This window comes from Heterodontus francisci, chromosome 9 (genome assembly GCF_036365525.1).
Source record: "Heterodontus francisci isolate sHetFra1 chromosome 9, sHetFra1.hap1, whole genome shotgun sequence".
Classification (NCBI taxonomy): domain Eukaryota; kingdom Metazoa; phylum Chordata; class Chondrichthyes; order Heterodontiformes; family Heterodontidae; genus Heterodontus; species Heterodontus francisci.
This window is the reverse complement of record NC_090379.1, coordinates 32841244-32868463: the sequence shown is the minus strand read 5'-3', so window position 1 is coordinate 32868463 and position 27220 is coordinate 32841244. Positions and strand designations below refer to the sequence as shown.

The window sequence follows — 27220 nt, the reverse complement described above, 5'->3', positions numbered from 1 at the left end:
TGGAGAATGGTGACGTGTCTGAACTGCAGCCTGCACCATGTGCAACTGCCAAGCCCTGTTAATGTGCCCATGAGCTCCACCCAACGTTGCTGTATTTGTGCTTCTGTTTCTTATTTTGTGGCACTGGATGATTGGAAAGGGCTGTTCTTGCTGCTATCGCCTAATTGGTGGATAAATCCTAAATCAAGATCTGGTACCAGTGAGTGGAGGTCTATGCAAATGAATGGGAATGTTGATTTTAAACATTTATATGTGGCCTCGAAGCTTTGTGTGGTGGTAGTGTACGTCCCACTGTGCCAAAGATCTTGGCCACCCCAGATGAATGATTTTCGTCCTTCCAGAACACCATCAAATAGGTGGAAGGTTTGGGTGACAAAGGCCCATTAAGGTTAATAACTAAAACTTCTGGTGAAATCTGTTACAGATGCCTCTGGGGAAAATGTATCCATAAACAAGAATGCCTACTGCCAAAAAAACTGTCAGTGATGGATTTTTGTAATATCCTGTAAGAGTTGAATCAGTGGAACTTTAGCTAAAATTCAGTAATATTTAAATTACTGCATGATTGCTGACTTTAACAGAGCAGTAGTCAAACTGTAAATCCTACTTTTGGAGGGTTATTTCTATTGCTAAGAGATGTCAACTAATAGCAACCTACTTGTATTCATCTAGAAACTTTCGTTGCGATTGTGGAAACAGCAAGTTTGATAATCTGCAGTGCAAATTTTTCTCGGTAAGTTTCTGTTGCATGGCCATTGCCCTGGCCAATAACCTTTTTTAATCAGGTTATTTTTCGATGTGCTTTTTAATGGGCCTTGTATTGTAGGAGCTGTTGCAAAGCTAGCAGGAGCTAAGGCCCATGGGCAATTCTGGCATTTTAAAGCATATCTTGCACTTCTCAGTGTTAGCTTTTGATGCAAACTGCATGCTCCATTTACTTTACCCAATTGTCTTTCCTCTTCACTACTTTTTAGGTACAGTATTCTGTTGTCCCTCCCCACTCCCTTCCCCAACAATCAAATTTTAGTAATTGACTTCATCAGAAGGATCCAGTTCCAAAAGTCCTGTGATCTCTGTACCTTTTGTAAGAGATCTGATTCCAGAAGATAGAAATAAAAATTGTTCCTGTTCTAATTTAACTGAGTTATTGCATACAATCACTGAAAAATATTTTTTTACGAGCATTGTTTAGAGGTCAAATTTCAAATGTCATTGAAAGCTGATGGTTGGAAATATTGTTTCCAGTGACTAAAGACCATTTAGAAATTAGTTTTACTTTTTAATTAACAATTGTACCAGATGGTCCTCTGATTAGAAACAATAATGTTTGTGGAATAATTTTTAATAAATCCATAACTGGGTCTAAATGCGCCACCATAAATTCCCCTCTGATCTGCTTGAATGAAGCCTGCTAAAAGATGAATGGATGCTACTATCTCATGCAGCAGGAAAAAAGTTAGATGCTGCTTTCTGAAGTGGAGGTGCCAGGTCTATGAATCAAAAAACCCACTGCTGATCATTGTGTGAGGCTGGGAGAGGGGAATGAGGGGAAAGATGAAGCAGGAACAGGAGAGATGAAGAAAAGAAAGAGCGTGAGAAATGAGGACGACCAGAATGTTCAGGTAATGCTGGACCGAGGAGGAGAGGATGAGAGAAACCAGGCAGAGACATTATAATTAAATGTTGTGGCTCTTTGTCCTGTTCGTTTTCTTTTTTGGTTTTTTATTGGCCACCCTGATCTAGAATGTTAGCACTGCATTTTGGACCTATACACATCCCAGCTTACACACTCTTGAATTGTATTTACAATGTGCAGTTGTGGAAAAGAAATTGGTGATTCATCAACGTTTGCACCATTGTTCTTTTCCAGTTGTATTTTCTAGAAGCTTTTACTTTGAATTCTGGGTCACTTAATATTCCATCCGTGCTTTCCTTTTATTTATTATCAGAGAAAGCTAGATGACCATTGTAGAATGTTATTAGAGATAAAAATGAAACTCAAAGTATTTATGTTGTGTCACGGCCACATGGTGAGATTTAGGTGGTTCCCTCTGTTCTACTCATACCTGACTGCAGCAAGTGTGTTTTGTTAATTGGGTTTAACCCCCTTGTGTTTTATTTGTCAAATAAACAGACAGCGACATGTTTCTTGTAGGTTTAAAAACAAAATCATTTGTTTATTGAACAATGCGCCTAATCCGAAATTGTTGCAACCACATCCACTCATGCATTCTGCACGCATGCACAAGAAGGGACAGATAGAGAGGAAAAATGGGGTAAGCAATTATAAGCGGGGGGTAGGTTTTGAGGGGAGTCACTGTAAACCTGTTGAATTCTCTTGGACGTCAAGTTCTCGTTGGTTGCAGGCCTGAGGTGTTTGTAGATTTCTATCTTGGTTGAAAGTTCAGTTGAAGACAGTGGATCACTTCTAGTTCACTGCTGTATAAAGTGTAGATGTAGAATTTTGCAGCAGGACGTGTGCTTTCTGATTTGCTGGAACAAGCTTCTGGGATGCTGGTGTGGTATGTGTGTCTTGCTCTCGCGCTCTTGGCTGCTTTTTAAAGTAAAGCTGTGTTACATCTTGCCTCCTGTTAAGAGACGCCCCAGGACGTGGCTACTTCGAACCTTCTTTGTTTCAGAAGAACCCACTCAATTCTGGAATATTTTATGATGGGTGCGATTGACACCTCTTAGCTTTGAAGATTTTCCTTTGTCCCTGTCAGAGTTTGAATATAATTTGAAAAGTACTTTTCCTTTGACCATTTTGGAGCACGTTGTCCACTTTTTAAAAGAAAGGTCCTTTTTTTTTAAAAAGACGAAGTCAGTTTTTATAACTCTTCAGTTTTTGTCCATAATTTTTGTATCATCTGACTTCTTGTGCATGTGACAGGTGTGATGCAGTTTAATGCTCGTGGTTATTTTATGAACTAGAAAATGGTTGTCACTGATTTTCTGTAGTTTTGTTTTTTCTTTATAACAGGAAAAAGAAAAAGTAAATTATGGTAATAAATATAATGACAATTTCTTTGGACTATACTGTACCTGCAAGAGGCCTTATCCAGATCCCGAGGATGAGGTAAGATATTCAGAAACTGGGTCTTGGTAGCGCTGCAAATTTAAACTATAAGGCAAGGCTGGTCCCTCATTGAACCTGTGTATTATTTTTCTAGACCCCCGATGAAATGATTCAGTGTGTTGTGTGTGAAGACTGGTTCCATGGAAGGGTAAGTCTAATGACCTTTCATTTTGGAACCATAGCTCATTGCTTGTCAGCAAAACAGTTCTGCCGACCTCTCCCTGCAGTCTTGTATCGTCTGCTTCAAATATTTATCTTTTTCTCTTAGATGCAATAGTCTCTCTGCCTCCACTATTCCTTGTGGCAAAAGCATTCCATATTCCATCAGCTCCAAATGGAGAAAGTAAAATGGATTGTTATTATCTGGTCATTAGAAAATAAGGATGATTCAAGTTAGCTTTTTTTTTAGATTAGAGATACAGCACTGAAACAGGCCCTTCGGCCCACCGAGTCTGTGCCGAACATCAACCACCCATTTATACTAATCCTACACTAATCCCATATTCCGACCAAACATCCCCACCTGTCCCTATATTTCCCTACCACCTACCTATACTAGTGACAATTTATAATGGCCAATTTACCTATCAACCTGCAAGTCTTTTGGCTTGTGGGAGGAAACCGGAGCACCCGGAGAAAACCCACGCAGACACAGGGAGAACTTGCAAACTCCACACAGGCAGTACCCGGAATTGAACCCGGGTCCCTGGAGCTGTGAGGCTGCAGTGCTAACCACTGCGCCACTGTGCCGCCCTTTTAAATGCCTATTCTTAAATAATAGTTATCCGATTGTTGTTGGAATCAACTGAGCTGAAGGATCAAAAGGAAAGGTATTTATTTTACATAAAAATGTGAAAGGGATTGAAGTTTATTTTTATGTTATTGGTACCCATACACTAGGAAATATACTTAATTATCAAATGGGTTTTTGTGTGATTACTTAGTACCTCAGATTGTACCTGTCAGCCGTGACTGACATATAAGCATTATTGCTTTAGCCTAGTGTAGTACAGCTCAAAATACTTTCTCCAAAGCATGACCTTGCAAGGCCTTGGCTGTGAGTTTATTGAAGGTCAAGGGTGATGGATGTCACAAAGTGCCTTACATAGGAACAGGAGTAGGCCATTTAGTCCCTTGTGCTTGTTCTACCACTCAGTGAGATCATGGCTGATCTATGGCCTAACTCCATATACCTGCTTTTGCGCCACATCCCTTAGATTTTTGTTAACCAAAGATATTATCAATCTCAGATTTAAAATTAACAATTGATCTAGCATCAAATACTATTTACTAAAGAGAATTCCACCTTCTGCCACCCTTTGTGCATAGAAGTGTTTCCTAATTTCACTCCTGAAAGGTCTGGCTCTAATTTTGATACTACGTTCCCTAGTCCTAGATTCCCCGACCAGTAGAAGTAGATTCTCTCCCTATTGACCCTATTTGTTCCCCTTAATATCTTGAAAACATCAATCAAATCGCCCCGTAACCTTCTAAATTCCAGGGAACACAACACTAGTTTTTGTAATCTTTCCTTGTAATTTAACCCTTGGAGACTAGGTAACATTCTAATAAATCTATGCTGCACTCCCTCTAAGGCCAATATATCCTTCCTAAGGTGCAGTGCCCAGAACTGCTCACAGTACTCCAGGTGTGGTCCAACTAGAACTTTGTATAGCTGAAGTATGTCTCCTACCCACCCCCCCCCCCCCCCCCCTGTATTCTAGCCCTATAGATATAAAGGCCAGCATTCCATTAGCCTTTTTGATTAATTTCTAAACCTGCCTGTGATATTGTAGTGATCTATTTACCTGGACCCCCAAGTCTCTTTGGGCCTACAGTGTTTCTAGCTTTTTACCATATGGAAAATACTCTGCTCTATTATTAGATTCAAAGTGGATGACCTCACATTTGCCGACATTGAAATCCATTTGCTGCAGTTTTCCCCATTCACTTAATCTATTAATCTTTGTTTTTGTAATGTTATGCTTCCAACTGCACTGCTTAAAATGGTGTATATTTTGGTGCCATCAGCAAACTTGAATACGAGGCTTTCTATCCCATCATCTAAATAAATAAAAAAAATACAGTGAATAGTTGAGGCTCCAACACACATCCTTGCGGGACAACGCTGGTAACGTCCTGCCAATTAGAATATCTGCTCATGATCTCTAATTTCCGTCTGCTGCCGCTCAGCCAATTTCCGAACCAGATCAATAATTTACCTTCAATTCCATGAGTTTCAACTTTAGCTGTTTCTTGAACTTGTGTTGAGCTTCATTGGAACGTCATAGCAGGCCAAGGACAGAAAAGTCGGAGTGGGAGCAGGGTGAAGAATTAAAATGACAGGTGACTGGAAGCTCGGGGTCTTGCTGGCGGACTGAATGGAGGCGTTCCGCAAAGCAGTCACTCGGTCTGTGATTAGTCTCCCCAATGTAGAGGAGACCCACTTTGTGAGCATATTAAATTGAAAGAAGTACAAATAAATCGCATTTTTAACTTGGGAGGAGTGTTTGGGGCCTTGGATAGTGAAAAGGGAGGTGATTTGGGCAGGTGTTGCATCTCCTGTGCTTACATGGAAAGTTGCTGTAGGAAAGGAAGGGCGTGTTGGAGTTGACTGAGGTGTGGACCAGGGTGGTGCAGAGGAGACTGTCCCTTTCAGCATTCTAAAAAGGGAGGGGAGGGGAAGATGTATTTGGTGGAGGTGATGGAAATGGCAGAGGCTGATCTGTTGAATACGGAGGCTGGTGGAGTGGAAAGTCAGGACAAAGGGAACCCTATCATGGTTCTTGGGAGGGAGGGGAAGGGAAGGGGTGAGAGCAGAAGTACGTAAAATGGAACGGACACGGTCAAAGGTTTTGTCAACCACAGTTGGGGTGGTGGGGAATCCTCGGTTGAGGAAATAGGAAGACATATCAGAAGCGATAGTATGGAAGGTTGCATTGTCTGAATAGATGAGATGGAGAAACTGGGAGAATGAAATTGAGTCCTTACAGGAAATGGGGTGTGAGGATGTATGGTCAAGGTGTGGAAGTCGGTGGGCTTATAGTGAATATTGGTTGAGAACCTATCCCCAGAAATGGAGACAGAGAAGTTAAGGAAGGGAAGAGTCGGAGATGGACCATGTGAAGATGAGAGAAGTGTGGAAATTGGAAGCAAAGTCAATTGAAATTTTCCAGTTCAGGGTGAGAGCAGGAAACTGCACCAATACAGTCATCAATATACCAGAAAGAGATGAGGGAGGGGGCCCAGGTAGGACTGGAACAAAGAATGATCCATACATCCTACAAAATGGCAGGCATAGCTAGGACCCATAGCAACACACTTTATTTGGAGGAAGTGAGTGGAGTTGAAGGAGAAGTTGTTCAATATGAGAACAAGTTCAGCCAGGCAGAGGAGAAGGAGGTGGGTGGTGGTGGATGGGGACTGGTTGGGCCTCTGGTCAAGGAAGAAGTGGAGAGCCCTCAGACAGTCATGTTGGGGACGGAGGTGTAGAGAGATTGGACATCCATGGTGAATAGGAGATGGTGAGGGCCAGGAAACTGTTAGTGACGGAGAGCATTGGAAGTCATGGATATAGGTGGGAAGAGAGTGGGCAAGGGGAGGAAAAATAGAGTCGCGATAGGAAGAAATCAGTTCAATGTGACAGGAACAGGCCGAAATGATGGGTCTACCAGGGCAATCCTGTTTGTGGATCTTGGGAAGGAGGTAGAATCAGGCTGTTTGAGGTTAGACGTCATGGAGGGAAGATCTCCAGAGGAGATGGGATCAGTAACAGTACTGGAAACAATGGCTTAATGTTCTATTAGTGGAGTCATAAGTCCAGGGGGAGGTAGAAGGAAGTGTCCAAGTTGGCCTCTGCTAAGTAGAGGTTGGTATGCCAAACAACAACAGCAGGTTTGCTGACCATGTTAGGGTTGAGAGAAGAGTGCTGCAAGTTCAGAGGGAGACGGGTTAGAGCAAGTGAGGGGAGCAGAGAAATTGAGACTGCTGATATCCTGCCGGCAGATCTCAATGAAAAGATTGAGGAGGGTAAGAAACCAGAGGGAGGGGGTTAAGGGGTCCACATTGCTCTTAAACACCCTCTTTTTCCTAATATTGGAAATAATTTTTGTGTTAATTTTGATATCCTTTGCAAGTTTCTTTTCATACTCCCTTTCGTAACTCTTCCTATTGTTTTGTCACCGTTTGCTCTTCTTTGTATTTCTCCCACTCACCAGGGTCTGTGCTTTATTTGGCAGTTTTGTATGCTTTTTAATTTTTGTTGTCTCTTCCCTCTTTTTAGTCATCCATGGCTTTGTTTTTTTGGCAAGTAGATCACGTTGAATTCTTTTTTAGGATACCTTTTTTTTCCTCTCCCATTCATGGATTTGCCCAGTTTACTGTGGACAGTCTGTCACATTGAATTGAAGTCAGCCTTAGCAAAATCTAGAATCCTAGTAGCTGTTGCGCATTTCTCCCTTCCAAACAAGTTTAACACAATCATATTATGATCGCTATTAGATAACGTAGGTTCACGTTCGGCTGTTAACCAAATCTGACTCATTACTCAAGCTAATATAGCATGCCCCCTTGTTGGTTCTAGGACATATTGTTACAGAAAACCATCTCGAACACCCTCCAGAAATTCACCACCGCTCTGACATGTGCTAGTCTACTTATCCTGATCTATGAAAGTTAAAATCGCTCTGCCTTGCTTGTCTAATGTCTGCATTTATATAGTCTACCACTTCACAGTTGCTACCAGGGGGTCTACACACAACTCCTGCTACAGTCTTAAATCCTCTTCTATTATTTAATTATACCCATAACGTCTCCACTGCCTGCTTATCTCTTGCTATAATCTCTATCATTGAAATGATTTTCATTCTTAAGGCTACTCTTGCCCGCTACCATTTTCCCTATCTTTCCTATAGACCTTATAACCTGGTATATTTAGTTCCCATTCTTGACCGTATTGCAGCCATGTCTCAGTAATGGCTACTGTGGAATACCCTCCAAGTTGAATCTATGCCTGGAATTCATTCATTTTGTTCCTTATATTCTGTGCTTCTGCATAAAAAATGCTTATTTGGGCCACAGACCCTAATTTGTCCTTCTGCTTTAATGTTTTACTCAAACATTTCTTATTTCATTCTTGGTTTAATCACTCTCCATTGTTTAGTTTCCCTTTACCTCTAACTCTTGTGCCTAAAGTACAATTTCTGACTGTTCAACTCTCTCTTCCCTTTGTTTTCAAACTATTAGTAATACTACCTTTTTCACCTGAGACCTTACCCCCATCCCCCACCTTCCCATTTACTAGTTTGAAGTCCTTTTGACTGCCTGATTTATAAATCCTGCTAGGACCCTGGTTCAGGTGGAGCCCATCCCAATGTTACAGTTGCTTCGTGTTCCAGTACTGGTGTCAGTGCCCCATGAAATGGAACCCCTCTTTACCACAAGCACTCCTTTAGCTACATGTTCACCTCACTATTGTACTTATCGCTATGCCAATTTGCAGGTGGCTTATGTAATAATTCAGACCTTCTAACCCTTGAAATCCTGTGCTTTTTAATTTAGCTCCTAGTTCCTGGTACTTCCCAAACAGGACCTCTTATCTGGTCTTTTCTATTCTAAAAACATAGAAAATAGGAGCAGGAGTAGGCCATTCAGCCCTTTGAGCCTGCTCCGCCATTCATTATGATCATGGCTGATCATCCAATTCAGTAACCTGTTCCCGCTTTCTCCCCATATCCTTTGATCCCTTTCGCCCCAAGAGCTATATCTTAGTTTTTCTTGAAAACACACAATGTTTTGGCCTCAACTGCTTTCTGTGGTAGCAAATTCCACAGGCTCACCACTCTCTGGGTGAAGTAATTTTTCCTCATCTCAGTTCTGAAAGGTCTACCCCGTATTCTTAGACTATGACCCCTGGTTATGGACTCCCCTACATCGGGAACATCCTTCCTGCATCTACCTTGTCAAGTCCTGTTAGAATTTTATAGGGTTCTATGAGATCCTTCCTCACTCTTCTGAACTCCAGCGAATATAATCCTAACCGACTCAATTTCTCCTCATACGTCAGTCCTGCCATCCCAGGATATAAGTCTGGTAAACCTTCGCTGCACTCCCTCTATAGCAAGAACATCCTTCCTCAGATTAGGAGACCAAAACTGCACACCATATTCCTGGTGTGGCCACACCAAGGCCCTGTATAATTGCAGCAAGAAAGCCCTGCTCCTGTACTTGAATCCTCTCGCTATGAAGGCCAACATACCATTTGCTTTTTTTATCGCCTGTTGCACCTGCATGCTTACCTTGAGTGACTGGTGTACGAGAACACCCAGGTCTCGTTGCATATTCCACCCCCCTCTCAGTTTATAGCCGTTCAGATAATCTGCCTTCCTGTTTTTGCTACCAAAGTGGATAACCTCACATTTATCCACATTATACTGCATCTGCCATGCATTAGCCCACTCACTGAACTTGTCCAAATCACCCTGAAGCCTCTCTGCATCCTCCTCACAACTCACCCTCCCACCCAATTTTGTGTCATCTGCAACTTTGGAGATATTACATTTAGTTCCGTCATCTAAATCATTAATATATATTGGGAATAGCTGGGGTCCTAGCACCGATCCCTGCGGTACCCCACTAGTCACTGCCTGCCATTTGGAAAAAGACCTGTTTATTCCTGCTCTTTGTTTCCTGTCTACCAACCAATTTTCTATCCATCGCAATACACTACCCCCCAATTCCATGCGCTTTAATTTTACACGCTAATCTCTTATGTGGGACTTTGTCGAAAGCCTTCTGAAAGTCCAGATAAACCACATCCACTGGCTCCCCCTCATCAACTGTACTAGTTACATTCTTCAAGAATTCTAGTAGATTTGTCAAGCATGATTTCCCTTTTGTAAATCCATGCTGACTGTACCCAATTCTACCACTGTTCTGTAAGTGGTCTGCTATAATGGACTCTAGAATTTTCCCCACTCCTGACATCAGGCTGACTGGTCTATAATTCCCTGTTTTCTCACTACCTCCCTTTTTAAATAGTGGGGTTATATTAGCTACCCTCTAATCTGTAGGAACTGTTCCAGAGTCTGTAGAATCTTGGAAGATGACCACCAATGCATCCACTGTTTCTAGGGCCACTTCCTTAAGTACTCTGGGATGTAGATTATCAGACCCTGGGGATTTATTGGCCTTCAATCCCATCAATTTCCCCAACACCATTTCTCTACTGATACTGATTTCCTTCAGTTCGTTCCTCTCTCTAAATCCTGTGTTCCCTAACATTTCTGGTATGATATTTGTGTCCTCCTTTGTGAAGGCAGAACCAAAGTATGCGTTTAGTTGGTCAGCCATTTTTGTTCCCCATAATAAATTCCACTGTTTCTGACTGTAAGGGACCTACATTTGTCTTCACCAATCTTTTTCTCTTCACATACCTATAGAAACTTTTACAGTCAGTTTTTATGTTCCCCGCAAGCTTACTCTCGTATTCTATTTTCCTCTTCTTAATCAATCCCTTAGTCCTCCTTTGCTGAATTCTAAACTGCTCCCAATCCTCAGGTCTGCTGTTTTTTCTGGTGAATTTGTATGCCTCTTCCTTGGATCTAATGCTATCTCTAATTTTCCTTTGTAAGCCATGGTTTGGCTACCTTTCCCATTTTACTTTTGCGCCAGACAGGAATTAACAATTGTTGCAGTTCATTCATGTGCTCTTTGAATGTTTGCCATAGCCTATTCACTGTCATCCCTTTAAGTTGTTGTTGTTGGACTCGACATGGACCACAATGACTAGACCCTTCCCTTCTCTTTCCAATATCCTTTCAAGCAGTTTGAGATGTCCCTCACCCTCCAACAGGTAGGCAACATACCATGTATGACACTTTATCCTGCTTACAAAGGATGCTATCCATCCCCGTAATTGTTGAATTGCCTACATATACCACATTATGGTTTTTCACCTCTCCCTTTCGGACACTTTCTACTCCAAAGTGCCACGGTCTGCATTCTGGCTATCCTGACCATCTTTATCCTTATCCTCACAGGTACCAGGTATATTATACCCGTTGGGTAAGATCAGCTTCTGTGGTCCTTGTTCTCCTTGCTCTGTACGTTGTTGGTCACACCAACCCTCCTGCACCCTTTCTGAGGTATGACCAAGCTATGGAGTAAACTGACACGATACTGCTCCCCTGCCTTATATGTTGGTGTCTCCAACTCGCACTCCAGCTCAACTAAGAGAGATTCAAGACAAATACATCTACTGCAAATATGTTCACGCAGGACAGTCTTGCTGTCCGCAAACTTCCACAACCTGCTCTGCTATTTCTTTCTTTTCCTAGATTATTTATATCTCCTTAGTTGGTAGGTTTTTTTTTTCCCCTACAAGCTAACTTGCCCTAAGCACTAAAATATTGGACAAAAATGTTAAATACTTACTGTCTGAAGATTACGTGGACCATTAAAAGAATTGGAGGCAAAAATCGGCACCTCTTTCATCCCCTCTGCATCGAACTCTCCATTCTCGCCAAATTTCCAACTTTTACACTCTACAATTTACTCAGTTTATAATCACTCTGTGCATCAGAAGGTACTGTTTACTTGTATACACCTTTTTTGAGGCACACCCAAGTTACAAGTGCTCACAGTAATTAGAACCTATTTATTTATTTTTTATTTAGAGATACAGCACTGAAACAGGCCCTTCGGCCCACCGAGTCTGTGCCGACCATCAACCACCCATTTATACTAATCCTACACTAATTCCATATTCCTACCACATCCTCACCTGTCCCTATATTTCTCTACCACCTACCTATACTAGGGGCAATTTATAATGGCCAATTTACCTATCAGCCTGCAAGTCTTTGGCATGTGGGAGGAAACCGGAGGAAACCCACGCAGATACAGGGAGAACTTGCAAACTCCACACAGGCAGTACCCAGAATTGAACCCGGGTCGCTGGAGCTGTGAGGCTGCGGTGCTAACCACTGTGCCGCCCATTTAGATGATCATTACAGCTGATTGACAGTTAACTAGTATTGACAGGCAGTTTCTGTTAACTAGCTTGCAGTTTCTTTTACAGTTTTTAAAATTCTAAGTTAAATTTAACATGATGAACTAGATTTCAGTTCTGAAATCCACTTGTCAGAGAATTTCCACTCTTCAAGTTCCAACTTTTACATTCAGTTTACAGTGCACTCCATTTGCATCCACACTTTACAGCCAATGAAATACTTTTTTGAAGTGTAGTCAGTGTTGTAAGAGCCAATTTACACATAGCAAACTCCCACAAACAGCAGTATGATGATGACCAAATAATCTGCTTTTTTAATCCTGATTGAGGGATAAATATTGCCCAAGGCACAGGATAACCCTCCTGATCTTGTTCAAAATAGTGCTATGGGAAATTTTGCATCAACCTGAAAGAGTAGCAGAGCCTCATCTAAAAGACGTCTGCTCAGTACTGCACTGGAGTATCAGCTTAAATTTTTGTACTTCAGTCTCTGGAGTGGCATGTGAACATATAACTGACTCTGGCAAGACTGCTACCAACTAAGCCATGGCTAACACTGAAATTGCAGTTTGTTGAAGACTGGCTGTTGGACAAGCAGTCTAACAATACAGCAGCAGTGGAGAGATAGCACTTGGGTATCATCACCGTATATTGTAATGATCCTGTCTTTTTTTTTCTCTCTGGGAAGTATGTGGTGTGTCTTTAAGACAGCAAAGGATCAGTACTACTTTAAGAACAAGCAGGCCTCAGGAGTTACCGAGAAGATGCATTTTCATTGCCTTGGATACAGCCACTCGGACTGAGACAATTCCATTTTGAACTGGCTTATAGTGCAAAGAGTCTGTTCTAAGATAGGATACAGACAGACCGCTGTGTTAGCACCTGAAAAGAGAGCTCAGCTAATTTAAATTGAAGGAAGGGAAGTTAGACTGAACAATCTTATCCCTCAAAAAATCTAAAGCCAGATTGATCTATTAAAAGTGTTTGCAAGTTGTTAATTGTTGAAATTCATTGGAGAAGGAAAGCATCACTTACTGCTGGAATTAAGTTGAAGAACCTTTTTTCTCCCCATCGGACGGCTGTGAGGACTTCAAGCAACCTTGGATGTTTTCACCTCTGGCAGGGGCATAAATTTTCAATGACTTTAATCTTTTCTATTTTAAATGTTGTTTATATCTTGGTGTTTAAGAATTTAGTTTTTCTAATTAAAGAGTTAATTTGTTGATTTAAAGACACCTGGTTTGGTTAGGCTCATTCAGGGGTTAATAAATGGTACAATTTGGCTGGATCTTTTTTTTAATTTGGAAAGTTTTAAATGAAATGTTAGGCGATCTGTGAAGGGACGGGATTGAATTAACAGTGCATTTCTCCCACCACAATCAGAATCATATATTTTGATTGGGGGCTTTGACTGGAGCGGTCAGTTATAACATTCAGAAGCTTGACCCCATGTCTTCAGATAATTTCAGCAAGGAGCAGTAAATGAGGTTGGGGGTGGGTGGGGGGCAGGATGGTGGTGGGCAAAGGCTGGCTCCTTGTGTGATTGTAATGGTGCAGTGGTGGGAAGGGAAGCCATTGCTAAAAATGGTCTGGCTATATTGATATAAATAAGAGTACAATCAAGCAAGGACAACAGAGTAGGGTGGTGTGGTTGCCCATGCTGATAAGCAAGGGGGTGACAGGTTATCAACGGTAGGCAGGAATGTGGAGTCAAGGTTACAAGCCAATCAGCCCTGATCTTATTGAATGGCGGAGAAGGCTCGAGGGGCCACTTCTGCTCCTAAGTCATATGTTCATATGTCAAAAGCTGCAGAAAGGTCCAAAGGGACCTTTTAGACTGATTTCTAATACCTATTTTCAGGAAATATCGACAAACTGCAGCTAAGATGCGGAACATGGAGTAAGTGAGGTGACTGTCATAGCTACTTTTAAGGGCAAACTAGACAATTGACAGAAAAATAAAAAGGTTATGCTGATAGGGTTAGATTAAGTAGAGTGGGAGGAGGCTCGTGTGGAGCATAAAAACCAGTTCAAACCAGTTGGGCTGAATAACCTGTTTCTGTGCTGTAAATTCTATGTAACTTTGTTTTGCTTAAGGTCATCTTCTATTAAGCCCATTAGATTTGTGCAGTAAAGCAGGTTGGACTGCTTAAATCAGTGTGTTCAATCTCTTCTTTAGAAGGTAAATAGTTTTTCTTTTATGTATTTACCTTGTAAAATTTTATCTCTTTAGAAAGCTTAATGATGCTTTAAAACCACTTGATTAACCTGCTGTTCCTATTGGTGTTCCTGGATCAATAATAGCCATTGGTGCTGCATGTCTGTCCTGAGTATCATTTTAGAAACTGGTTTTGTTATATTAGCACTGCATTAAAAAATTAAGTAAAAAACAATATTCTTGTTTGAAGAAGCATTAAATTTTGTATAACTGCAATTTTTATTCAGGCAAAACTAATGACGTGGGCAAATAAATTAAATTACTCTGTCCAATAAAGTGGTTGCTTGTCTAGGCATTTTAAAATTCTCACACAACCAGTAATACAAAAAATGTTTACAATTATATTAGGAAAAAGAGGATGATCAGGAGCAATGTGGGCCCCTTAAAGCACTGATAAATGATATTGTTAATGAAAATAAGGAAATGGTGAACATGTTGAGTAATTATTTACAGTAGAGTAAGAAATCAGCATGCCGAACATCCCAAGGAAACTAATATTGAATCAGGGACAAGGACTCACCAAAATTAATATCAGCAAAATAACAATAAAGAAAATGAGTGACAAATCCCCAAGAACATTGTAAATGTTCTAACTGTAAACTTCCAAAGTTCTCTCGATTCGGGAACTATTCCTTTTTAGATTGGAAAATTGCACATGTCACTCATCTATTTAAGACAGATGAGAAGAAAACCAGGGAATTATAGACCAGTTAGCCTAACCTCTGTTGACAGGAAATTACTGGGGTCTATAATTAAGGATAGGGTGATTGAAAATTTTCGAGGTGTTTAGCCAGCATGGATTTGTAAAGAGTAGGCAGGCCATGCCTACTGAATCAGATTTCTTCGTTTTAAAGGGATGACTAAAGTGGTGGACCAGGGAATGTCTATGGATGTTAGTTATATGGACTTCCAGAAGGCATTTGATAAAGTCACTCATAAGAGACTGTTAGCTGAAGTTGAAGCCTATTGAATTGAAGGAAAATAATTGGGCTGGTTAGGAAATTGGCTGGAGACCAGGATATACTGGCCTTGGAGGGAGTGCAGGGTAGATTTACCTGAACAATACCTGGTCTCCAAGGGTTGAATTACAAGAGATTACATCAACTAGGGTTGTATTTCCTTGAATTTAGAAAGTTGAGGGGTGATTTGATCAGCAAAGGTGTACCAACAGAAGACATCCCACCTAAATGAATTGTTTGCTGCGTGTCCATCATCTGTCGTAGATGGAAGTGTGCAAACCATTCCCTGGAATTTAGAAGGTTAAGGGGCGATTTGATCGATGTTTAAAATATTAAGGGGGATAGATGGGGAGAAACTATTTATTTTGCTTCGGACTCGGGAACACAGTCTTTAAAAAAAAAAATTAGAGCCAGACCTTTCAGGAGTGAAATTGGAAAACACTTTTTTTTATACAAGGGTTTGTAGAAGTTTGGACCACTTCCGCAAAAGGCAATTGTTAATTTTAATTCTGAGACTGATAGATTTTTGTTAACCAAAGGTATTAAGGGATATTGGGACAAAGGTGGGTTTATGGAGCTCGTTTGGAGATCAGCCATGATCTCACTGAAAGGTGGAGCAGTCTCGGTGGTCTACTCCTGTTCCTATTGGAAATGGTACCTGTGGGGGAAATGTGATCTGGATTATATTTGAAGTTCATCCTTCAACCTGAAGGGTTGCATAAATCATGAGTCCAATCAGTTATAGATTAATTTTGTTTAAATTGAGCAACCCTCTTCAGGTTTAGCAGTCTGGATAATTCTTAGTTTGAACGGTTTTATGGAAACATGTCACAAATTCCCCAAATCATTTGCATCTTGAACAGCTCGACACATTTGGAGAACATTTTAGGAATTGAAAGCACTGCACAATGGAAGTGGAGATAATGGTTAGAACATTCTGTGGGCCCCACGAACCTCTGTCTGAATTTCCTATAAACATTTCTGTAGGCAGAATTCTGTGTGCCAGGAGTACAAATTCATTACATTCCCCGCTTTCCTTCCACCTTGCAGATATTGTAGTGTAGCTGTTACTCTGTGCTACTTAAGTGTGACACTTACTGTAAAATAAATTGTTAACTGGAGGGATGTTTGCAATCCACTATACAAAAGAGTTGCTCCAATTTGTGCTATAGAATCTTTCAGCACCAAGGAAAGATCCATTGTGTCTGTGGCAGTGCTTTGGAAAATCTATCCTATTGGTTGCAGGACTCTGCTCTTTCCCCATTGCCCAGCAAATATTTCCTTTCTCTAGTGTATATCCAATTCTCTTTGAAGGTTACTATTGAATCTGCTTCCATCACCCTTACAGGCAGTACTATGTTTCATGTATATTACATTCTATGTATTGTTTATGAACCCTGTAAAAGTTTAAATTGAAGCTATTTACCCTAAAGACATCTGATCGCTATCAGCCCTCTGGACTGGCACTTGCATCAGGATCTGTAGTTTTAAGACTGGGATTGAAATGGCTTGTAGAATATTGGTAATGAATATGATTAAAGTATTCATATGTAGGTTCTGTCTACTATTTTGATTAAGACTCTACTAAAGTAACAGCCTGCATTAGTAATTTTGCTTGGTTTGCTTTTATTCCTGTTGTGATTACTGTATTAAGTGATTAATAGATTTGTGACCGTTGTTTGATTTCTAGCATCTTGGTGCTGCTCTACCAGATAATGAAGAGTATCAGGAAATGGTATGTCGGAGCTGTATGAAGAGATGCTCGTTTCTTTGGGCCTACGCGACACATGTGGCAGGTAGGAAGCATCTTGGCTTTTTTTGGTGTCGCCCATGACGACACAGTTGTTTCTATTCTCAGATTGGCTGCTTGGTGAGCAGTGAATTGTTAGCAAATGATGCTCTTGGGGCCGGTGAGCTTCCCAGAAAGTGATGCAGGCAGGCAAGCAACCAGCTGGCTCTAAAGCAACACGTGTTTGAGTATTTTTTTTTTGTAACCGATGTGCCCAAGAGAATTGAGGCTGCCTGACTTCAGGGAGGATGGGGAGACCAGCTAATTCCCAGATCCCTGACTGTGTTGCTGCATAACCTGTCCATCAGCCAAGCTGACTCACTGCCTGACTTTTCCTCTTCTGTGGGGAAGCAGCTAACCAGCTGCGATCTAAAGCTCATTGTACTAAGCTTGGCTGCAAATCTTCATAGGAGTAAATATGTGTTTCACATCTTCAAGATTAACAAAAAAAAACCTTTCCAACCTTGTGCCCTACATTTTAATGAGGGGGAAACAATCATCATTGTGTCAGTGAATGTTATTTTTGATTGGTTTTCAGTGATCCCAAGGCCAAACTGACATTGCACGTAACCTGTTGGAGATTATCCTCTCCTAAGAAGATTGGTTTGACTGATTTTTAAAGTATATTTTTAATCTTTTGAGAATGCTAAATCCTGTACTAAAACTACTCCAGATGTTGGTGTTTAATCCCAAAATACAAAAGCTTGGTTGGGCAGTGAAGTTTGCTTTTTGGAGGCAGTGGACATTATAGTGCCCTGCATTTATTAAAGGCTTGTGATAACTTGGGTGGCTCATTGGTTTATAACATGTTGTGAATTGATAGTGGGTGTGATTGAATACAGGGTGGGAGGGAAGTTAAGCATATCGTTTGTTACTCCTTGTCTATTTTATCTCCATTGAAGAGGAGAAAGAGGAGCAAAATAGATGGGAGACAGCCCACCCAGCGCTGGTCAAGTAATCTTCTGATGGATCACTGCCATTTTTGTAATAACTGGGGGAAGGAAAGTCTGAGATCTGGTCACTAAAGTTCTTTTTTTGTACACTTCTTCCAGTGACCAAAGCATCAGATGCTGGTAACAGTGGATCACTGACCAAAGTGGAGGATGGCATTGTTGATGTGTGTGCGATACAGGAAAATGGTGATTCGCATAACCAGAAAACAGTGGCTTATGCAATGAAATGTGACGAAACTGCAGCCAAACACAATGAACCCTCCACAAGCTGTAAAGTTGAGGAGAAACCTGAGGTGACGTTGATTTTTTTTTTTCACTGGCCACTATAAGGTGTTTACTTTGGGTGAACCAAATGGATTTTCCATGTTCCTGTAGTTGAAGCTTGAATTTTTGTTTATGCGCACAGTTTGTAACAATTCACCATGTGCACTTCATTTTCTTGTACGTTCTGCCATAAAATCAGCCCAAGTGGCATAGTTGAGCACTTCACTCCCTACTGGGTATTGACCATAGATATTTACAGCACAGGAGATCATTTGGCCCATCGTGCCTGTGCTGACTCTCTGACCTATATCCACTTAATCCCATCTCCTATGCTTTTTCTGGTACCTATGCAAATCATTGGTTAGACCACAGTTAGAATGTTGTCTAGTCTTCAACTTGCGTTTGCTATAATCTGAGAGATGTTTTAGTTGCTTTATTTGCGAGGAGAGACGAGAGTAACCCATTTGAACAAAATGGAGGAGATATAAAAGTGGTTTGCAAATCTGTGAAATTTTAAGGTAAATAGAGGGAAACTACTTCCATTGCTCAATGAGTCTGTAACTAGTGGGTAACACTTTAAGTATGCTTTTACCCATTTTAATCTGGCTCAGCTGCCTGATTTGTACAAGTTTCCCTGACTCTATATAATGGCATTTTTAAGTCAGACAATTAAGTTCAATTTCTAAATTTGTAGCTAACACTAAATTATGGGATGCACTTAATACAAAGGAAGTTTGTTTAAAAATACAAGACATTAATAAACATGTGAAATGGCTACTTGGCAAATTCATTTCAATATAGATAAGTATGAGATTTTGCTAGGAAGAACAAAGAGGCCGTATGCTGCTTGGATGATGGGTGGAATTTTCTTGGGGTTGGAGAGTGAGAAACAGAAATTGGGCCATTTTCGGATCCCGAGCCCGTCCAGATTTTTGAGGGGGCCAGGACAGAGACGGGATGCCTCAAATTAAACATTACTGTGGCTGCCATTTTAATGCATAGAAGTTTAGAATTATTGAATGTCTCAGGAGAGCCAGAGGCCTAGGACCTGGGGCAGGGCAGTCCCTCGATTCGCAAATGCAGATGTGGATGAGCTCCTCGAGGCCACAAGGGTGAGGAAGAAGGTCTTCTTCCTGATGGTGGCAGAAGGAGGCCACTCACCCAGACTGGCCTGGATGGAGATAGCTGGCACAGTCTGCAGAAGGACTGTGGTGCGCAGAAGTTGGATCCAGTGTTGAAAGGGGTTCGATGACCTGATGTGCTCTGGCAAGGTGAGTGCTACCCCCAACCCTCAGTACAGGTCTCTGGGTATTCATCCTCCAGCAGATATACCATCTGAGAAGCCTCAGGGCACACGCTACATGTCAACATGGGAGGAGTGTATGCCTAGAGCACTTACTGACCCCCCCCCCCCCCCCCCAAGAATGGCTCAAGCCACAGCGCTGGAACATGCAGCCTTCCCCCGCCCCCTCCAGGTAGCTCTGTCTACAGTGGCAGATCCCATTATGTGGGAATAGCCTCTGTGTCCTTTCTGCCTGTAATCCCTCTCCTCTGCTCTCCTGATGCCCTGAGCTCTGCACTTCCTCAGGACTCCATCTCCACTGGACCTAAAATCTGAGTTATGCCCCCTTTCCAGCTGCTGCCTTCCTGTGCTCAGGTGGTGCCCTAATTGTGTTTGGCAGCTTCCCACCCCTCCCAATGCCTCCACGATACCATGAGGTTGATGACCCCCTGCACTATCTGAGTGCTTGCTGTATGCTCTCCCTGCAACAGGGTGAGTCAGTGTCGCCTGTTTCCCACTAGCCAAGTCCCCTTCTGCACCGTTCACTCTCATGAGTCTCAACCAATTCCTTGGGCGGTCATGAATGGCTCCCCGCTGTGTGTCCATCTCCATTTGGCTGGTCTACCACACAGCAGATGCAGCCTGTATGCCCCCGTCAAAATCAGAACATGCCCCTTAACAAGTTGTCAGAGCTCTTTAACAATGATAATTTAGCCTTAATGGATCGGGCAGGATCTCTGGGCTGCCCCTTCACCCACCACATGGAACTCCTAGTAAAGGCCTGCTTGGGTCTGCAAATTAAACTCAACCCGAGCCCAACAGAACCATGTCTGACCCGACCCGACCTGACAACCAGAATGTTCAGTTAACCTAGCTTCCATTTTTCACTTTTTAAGCTTGTGCAGATAAGCAACAAAAACTGTAACTGGACTTGAAAGGTTATTTAAAAAGTACATTAAGATTGGAGCCATGTACCGGAAGTGGTGATAGTGTGTCCGGCCCGAGCCCGAATGCCGGACCCAGAAGAGCGACCTGACCCGACACATGATGTCGGGTCCCGTCTGGTTCGGGTCGGGTAGCCATGCTCTAACTCCCAGTGTCTGGAAACTGGCACGCTGGCATTTTTGTTCCCCGCCTGCCTCTGTTTCTGCCCCAGGCAGGACCTGAAAATTCAGCCCGATGAGTGTATATGTCTTGGAGGAGCAAGGGGATCTAAGGGTATAAATACACAAATCACAGTGTTGTGACACTGGTTCATGAGGCCATTTACAAAAGCAAGCAAAGCACTGGGGTTTACTTCTAAAGGGCTAGAATTCAAAAGCAGTGAAGTCATGTTAAACTTGTTTAAGCCACATTTAGAGTACTGTGAACAGTTCTGGTTTCCACTTTATTAAAAGGATATATAGAGGTACTGGAGAATGTGCAAAAAAAAAAAAAATTACAAGGATGATATCCGTAGTGAGGTTATAAACATCATGAAGACTTTACAAGCTGGGGCTCTTTTTTTTTAGAAAAGAGAAAGCTGAGAGGTGACCTGATAGAGGTCTTTTAAAATGATAAATGAGCTTGATAGAATAGACATTGGGCTGTTCCCATTTGTAGGGGATTTAAAAACTAGGAGCCATAAATACAAGATAGTTTTTAATAAATCTAATGGGGAACTCTGGTGAAACTTCTTTACCCAGAGTGTGGCGAGAATGTGGAATGTGCTACCACAAGGAGTAGTTGGGGCAAATAGCATAGATGCATTTAAGAGGAAGCTAGATAAGCACCTGAGGGAGACGGGAATAGAAGGTTTTGCTGATGGGGTTGGGAGGAGACCAGTTGGCATTGACCATTTGGGCTGAATGGTCTGTTTCTGTGCTGTAGACTCCATGGGCAAAATTTTCAAAGTAGGGTCAGGAACCCAGTGCCCAGATGACTTCCAGGTCCTGGCCCTGTGCCTGAGCTGTGTCGCTAGCATGATGCGCTCTTCAAATGGTGATGCCCTAATTCAGCAGGAGGCGAGCTTGGTGCTCAATTCGTGGTGTCTAGTGTCTGCACGAGGAGAGAGCTGCCACAGAGCACGAGTGGCAAAGACAGGCAGCAACCATGATGGGCCCTGCCACTGCCTTGCCGATGAGAGCAGGCAGCTCCATGGAGGGCCAGTGGAATAAAGAGGTGAGGCAGTGCTATCCGAATGGAAGCTCTTGGCCCGATGCAAGATCCCCAAGGGCCCAACTCATTTCACCGTGCAGAAATAAAGTTTGTTCCTGCCCACTGTGAGCCTGACAGCTGTGCACTATACTGGACGGGCTCACAGAATCGCCTTTGAAAACTGCAGTGTGGACCCCACACCCCCGCCCTTTAATGAAATCCTTCATGGGCCCTTAATTGGAGGTGAGCAGCTTCCCCAATCCCCCACCCTCTCGTTGACAATTTCAGACGTTCTTGGAAACATCGGGTTCCAGACACAACCTCCGGGATCTCGGATTTTTTTCAAATCTCGTCCGCACCAGGTTCCGACCCCACAGCCCTTTTTTAAAAAAAAAAATCCAGCTGCATGTGAGTCAATGTACTCTGGCCTGGAGAAGGTAGGGTTTTTTTTTTTCAAGTCAGTTGATTTTTTTGTTTTGATCTACCTTACTCCCTGGTCTAATGAACACTTTTATTGGCACAGTACTGGAGTAAAGCCAGGTAGACTAGATTTCCATTAAATGTTTTGGAGCACACACAAGTCAAATGATCCTGTCCTGAGCTGTGCTTTAAATCAAACATGCCAATTTCTGACTTTACATGGTGCACTTACAGCACTGTTGCTCTTGTGTTTTTACTGTTGGATCCAATTGTCTAAACTCAGTCAGTAGTCATCCCTAACCCTTAGTTCCTGTTCTTTTTCGGACACCATTTTTTTTTTTGCCCCCTGTTTTCCCCTGCAATAGATTATAATTTAAGAACTTCTATTAACCTGTGATTTAATCACTGCAACTGTAATCTTTAAAGATTATGTGGAGCATACAGGTTGTCTCACTTTGTATCGGCATCTACAGTTATCTTATCCCAATAATTCAAAGGACTTTTTTAAGATGTTTGGGTTTCACTTTTATGGTTTAGTTCATCTTTCTTAACCCTCTGTAGTCAATTAATCACTCCCTGGCACCCATTATTGACATTGCAATTTTTAAAAATAAAAGTACTAGAAAGCTGTAATTTAGGTGTGTTCCTTCTACTAAATGTTTGACACCTGGAGTTGTTTTTTTTTTTAAAAGTTTGTTCCATTTTCTAAACCAGGCAGCAAATGGTGATGAAGCAAGTTGCAGTATGAAGGAAGATGCTGCTTCAGAGAATGTTGGGTGCAAACTGCAGCAGGTGAAAAAGAGAGGTGACTTGCAGAGAGAGTGTGCCACCTACTGGCCTCATAACTGGCGCAGTAAACTGTGTACCTGCCAATCCTGCTTGGTAAGTTTGTCTTGTCTCTTGCATGACTTTTTTTTCCTTTTTAATGTTCTTGATTTGAAGGATGCCTTTTCTTGTGTAATTTATCTTGTGTCTGAAGTATAAACTCAAACAATGGTTTTTTTTTTAAAAGGACAACAAACTCTTTATTGTGCTTTATTTGAAACCAGTAATGCTGGGGATAGATAACAGGCAATCAGCATCTGCAAAGCAAAATGCCAGCTTATCGATGTTTTGGGTGTGCAGTTCTTCACTGGAACTCTGAAGGGTTCTACCCCAAACTGTCAACAACCTATCTTCCTTCTACAATTGCTATCTGACTGTTGGATATTTCCAACTTTTTTTTTGTTATTTGTATGTTTTCAGCATTTGCAGTTTTGTCTCTTTTTATTTAGGAAACCAATCTTGGGCCACGGGTTACTATCCGACTTGGAAAGGGAGTCACTCTGCAAACACAATGCTTATTCATCTAAAAATGATAGAACTCCTGCAACTTAATATCAAAAGATGTCTCCATAAAACATGTTCTACTTGAGTGGAAAAGGCTGTATTGTATATAAATAATTTTTTTTTAAAATCGAGGACTGTAAGCAGATGACGTGCAAAGGTGATTTTGGGGAAGGGAAATTTGGCAGTACACCCACGCTCTCTGAAAGCACAGTAGTTAGAATGTTTTGCGCTTGGATCCCTGAAAATGTTGCTATTGCATTACAAGCTAGTACACCACCTCCAGTGGTGGTGTTCTGTTAAGTTGCTTTAAGTGCTTTTAAGGACAATAAATAGTTGCTAAGGAACATGGTCAGTGTCCTTGTGTCTGAAAAGACAGACCGCCCATACTTCACTGATGCAGAGTGAAAAGAAAGATCTGCTCGATAATGAAGGAAAATTGAAGTCTGCGGATCAACCTAATTCTGAAGTAATTTTAAATGGGAAAGGGGACCAAAGCTTTGTGCACACTGGAATTCTGCACCAGTGTGTCATTACAGCAGAACACTTGTCTCTCCAAGATGCAGTTTTACAGCAGAGTTTTATTGAAAAGAAATTCTGTCTTTTCCTTTCTGCAATTCAACACGAGCAGAATTTCTCACCCACAGCTATTACAAAAATTTCTAAATTCACTTGTAACAGCCCTTCAAAACACTCCCACAGGGGATGCTGAGACCAAGTGGGCCCACATCAGAGACGCCATCTATGAGTCAGCTTTGACCACCTACGGCAAAAGTGCGAAGAGAAATGCAGACTGGTTTCAATCTCATAATGAAGAGCTGGAACCTGTCATAGCCGCTAAGCGCATTGCACTTTTGAACTACAAGAAAGCCCCCAGCGATTTAACAGCCGCAGCACTTAAAGCAGCCAGAAGTACTGCACAAAGAACAGCTAGGCGTTGCGCAAACGACTACTGGCAACACCTATGCAGTCATATTCAGCTGGCCTCAGACACCGGAAACATCAGAGGAATGTATGATGGCATGAAGAGAGCTCTTGGGCCAACCATCAAGAAGATCACCCCCCTCAAATCTAAATCGGGGGACATAATCACTGACCAACGCAAACGGATGGACCGCTGGGTTGAGCACTACCTAGAACTGTACTCCAGGGAGAATGCTGTCACTGAGACTGCCCTCAATGCAGCCCAGCCTCTACCAGTCATGGATGAGCTGGACATACAGCCAACCAAATCGGAACTCAGTGATGCCATTGATTCCCTAGCCAGCGGAAAAGCCCCTGGGAAGGACAGCATTACCCCTGAAATAATCAAGAGTGCCAAGCCTGCTATACTCTCAGCACTACATGAACTGCTATGCCTGTGCTGGGACGAGGGAGCAGTACCTCAGGACATGCGCGATGCCAACATCATCACCCTCTATAAAAACAAAGGTGACCGCGGTGACTGCAACAACTACCGTGGAATCTCCCTGCTCAGCATAGTGGGGAAAGTCTTTGCTCGAGTCGCTCTGAACAGGCTCCAGAAGCTGGCCGAGCGCGTCTACCCTGAGGCACAGTGTGGCTTTCGTGCAGAGAGATCGACTATTGACATGCTGTTCTCCCTTCGTCAGATACAGGAGAAATGCCGTGAACAACAGATGCCCCTCTACATTGCTTTCATTGATCTCACCAAAGCCTTTGACCTCGTCAGCAGACGTGGTCTCTTCAGACTACTAGAAAAGATCGGATGTCCACCAAAGCTACTAAGTATCATCACCTCATTCCATGACAATATGAAAGGCACAATTCAACATGGTGGCTCCTCATCAGAGCCCTTTCCTATCCTGAGTGGTGTGAAACAGGGCTGTGTTCTCGCACCCACACTTTTTGGGATTTTCTTCTCCCTGCTGCTTTCACATGCGTTCAAATCCTCTGAAGAAGGAATTTTCCTCCACACAAGATCAGGGGGCAGGTTGTTCAACCTTGCCCGTCTAAGAGCGAAGTCCAAAGTACGGAAAGTCCTCATCAGAGAACTCCTCTTTGCTGACGATGCTGCTTTAACATCTCACACTGAAGAATGCCTGCAGAGTCTCATCGACAGGTTTGCGTCTGCCTGCAATGAATTTGGCCTAACCATCAGCCTCAAGAAAACGAACATCATGGGGCAGGATGTCAGAAATGCTCCATCCATCAATATTGGCGACCACGCTCTGGAAGTGGTTCAAGAGTTCACCTACCTAGGCTCAACTATCACCAGTAACCTGTCTCTAGATGCAGAAATCAACAAGCGCATGGGTAAGGCTTGCACTGCTATGTCCAGACTGGCCAAGAGAGTGTGGGAAAATGGCGCACTGACACGGAACACAAAAGTCCGAGTGTATCAGGCCTGTGTCCTCAGTACCTTGCTCTACGGCAGCGAGGCCTGGACAACGTATGCCAGCCAAGAGCGACGTCTCAATTCATTCCATCTTCGCTGCCTTCGGAGAATACTTGGCATCAGGTGGCAGGACTATATCTCCAACACAGAAGTCCTTGAAGCGGCCAACATCCCCAGCTTATACACACTACTGAGTCAGCGGCGCTTGAGATGGCTTGGCCATGTGAGCCGCATGGAAGATGGCAGGTTCCCCAAAGACACATTGTACAGCGAGCTCGCCTCTGGTATCAGACCCACCGGCCGTCCATGTCTCCGTTATAAAGACGTCTGCAAACGCGACATGAAATCGTGTGACATTGATCACAAGTCGTGGGAGTCAGTTGCCAGCATTCGCCAGAGCTGGCGGGCAGCCATAAAGACAGGGCTAAATTGTGGCGAGTCAAAGAGACTTAGTAGTTGGCAGGAAAAAAGACAGAGGCGCAAGGGGAGAGCCAACTGTGCAACAGCCCCAACAAACAAATTTCTCTGCAGCACCTGTGGAAGAGCCTGTCACTCCAGAATTGGCCTTTATAGCCACTCCAGGCGCTGCTTCACAAACCACTGACCACCTCCAGGCGCGTATCCATTGTCTCTCGAGATAAGGAGGCCCGAAAGAAAGAAAGAAAGAAAGAATTCTGTTTATCGTTCCTGAATCCCCTTTGACCTAAATAAAATTGACATTGTAGGGCTTTTTTTAAAGTGAGAGATTTTGATTGGTAGGATGTTGCAATAAAATCTTTCTAATTATGACTAGGTTGTTTATTATTCATATGCAAGCATTGGTGTTTATTTTCAGAACTTGTATAAAGAACTAGAAATCTCCTTTCTGTTGGACGAGTTTGATACCGTGTTGGCCTATGAGAATAAAGGCAAAACCGTTGAAGAGACTGACAGAGAGAAATGTGATCCATTAATGACTGCTCTGAGCAACATGAATAGAATCCAGCAAGTTGAACTCATTTATGGTAAAGTGGTCCATTTTTTAGTTATATTTGAATTAACTTTTTCTGAAGCAAATTAATTTGAACCCCAACATGATAGATCACCTATTATAGAGCTCATTGAGAGATCTTTTAACAATCCCTGTGGAGCAAGATCACAAGATGGGTCTCCAGTGTAGTGTGTTAAATCTTATCAATTGCTGATTAGTCAATTCTGTTTCAGTTCCTGTACAGAGTATTTATACAGGACCTCTGGTGATTTCAAGACGATGGAGGGAGTAGAATCTGGTTATTTGTCTGCTTTTTGTGATCTTACAGGGTTTGAAAAAATTATGTTCAGGATCCGGGATGTATGGCGTGTGGAGTTTTCATATTACTAATGTATTTCCATTTCTATTAGCCCCCTTGAAGCTTCTCTTCATGGTAGGAATACATAGACTTAGTAAACCTA

At 42.4% G+C, this 27220-nt stretch overlaps 1 protein-coding gene across 1 annotated transcript in view; it reads left to right on the top strand.

The window, feature by feature from the left end:
• The window catches only part of ubr7 (ubiquitin protein ligase E3 component n-recognin 7), a 38174-nt gene that overhangs the window by 3027 nt on the left and 7927 nt on the right, over positions 1-27220 (top strand). The window contains exons 3-9 of the mRNA XM_068038751.1: positions 673-733; positions 2981-3076; positions 3171-3224; positions 16954-17059; positions 18105-18298; positions 22822-22989; positions 26625-26793. Coding sequence (XP_067894852.1) covers positions 673-733; positions 2981-3076; positions 3171-3224; positions 16954-17059; positions 18105-18298; positions 22822-22989; positions 26625-26793 — 848 coding nt within the window. The remainder of the gene's footprint in view (positions 1-672; positions 734-2980; positions 3077-3170; positions 3225-16953; positions 17060-18104; positions 18299-22821; positions 22990-26624; positions 26794-27220) is intronic.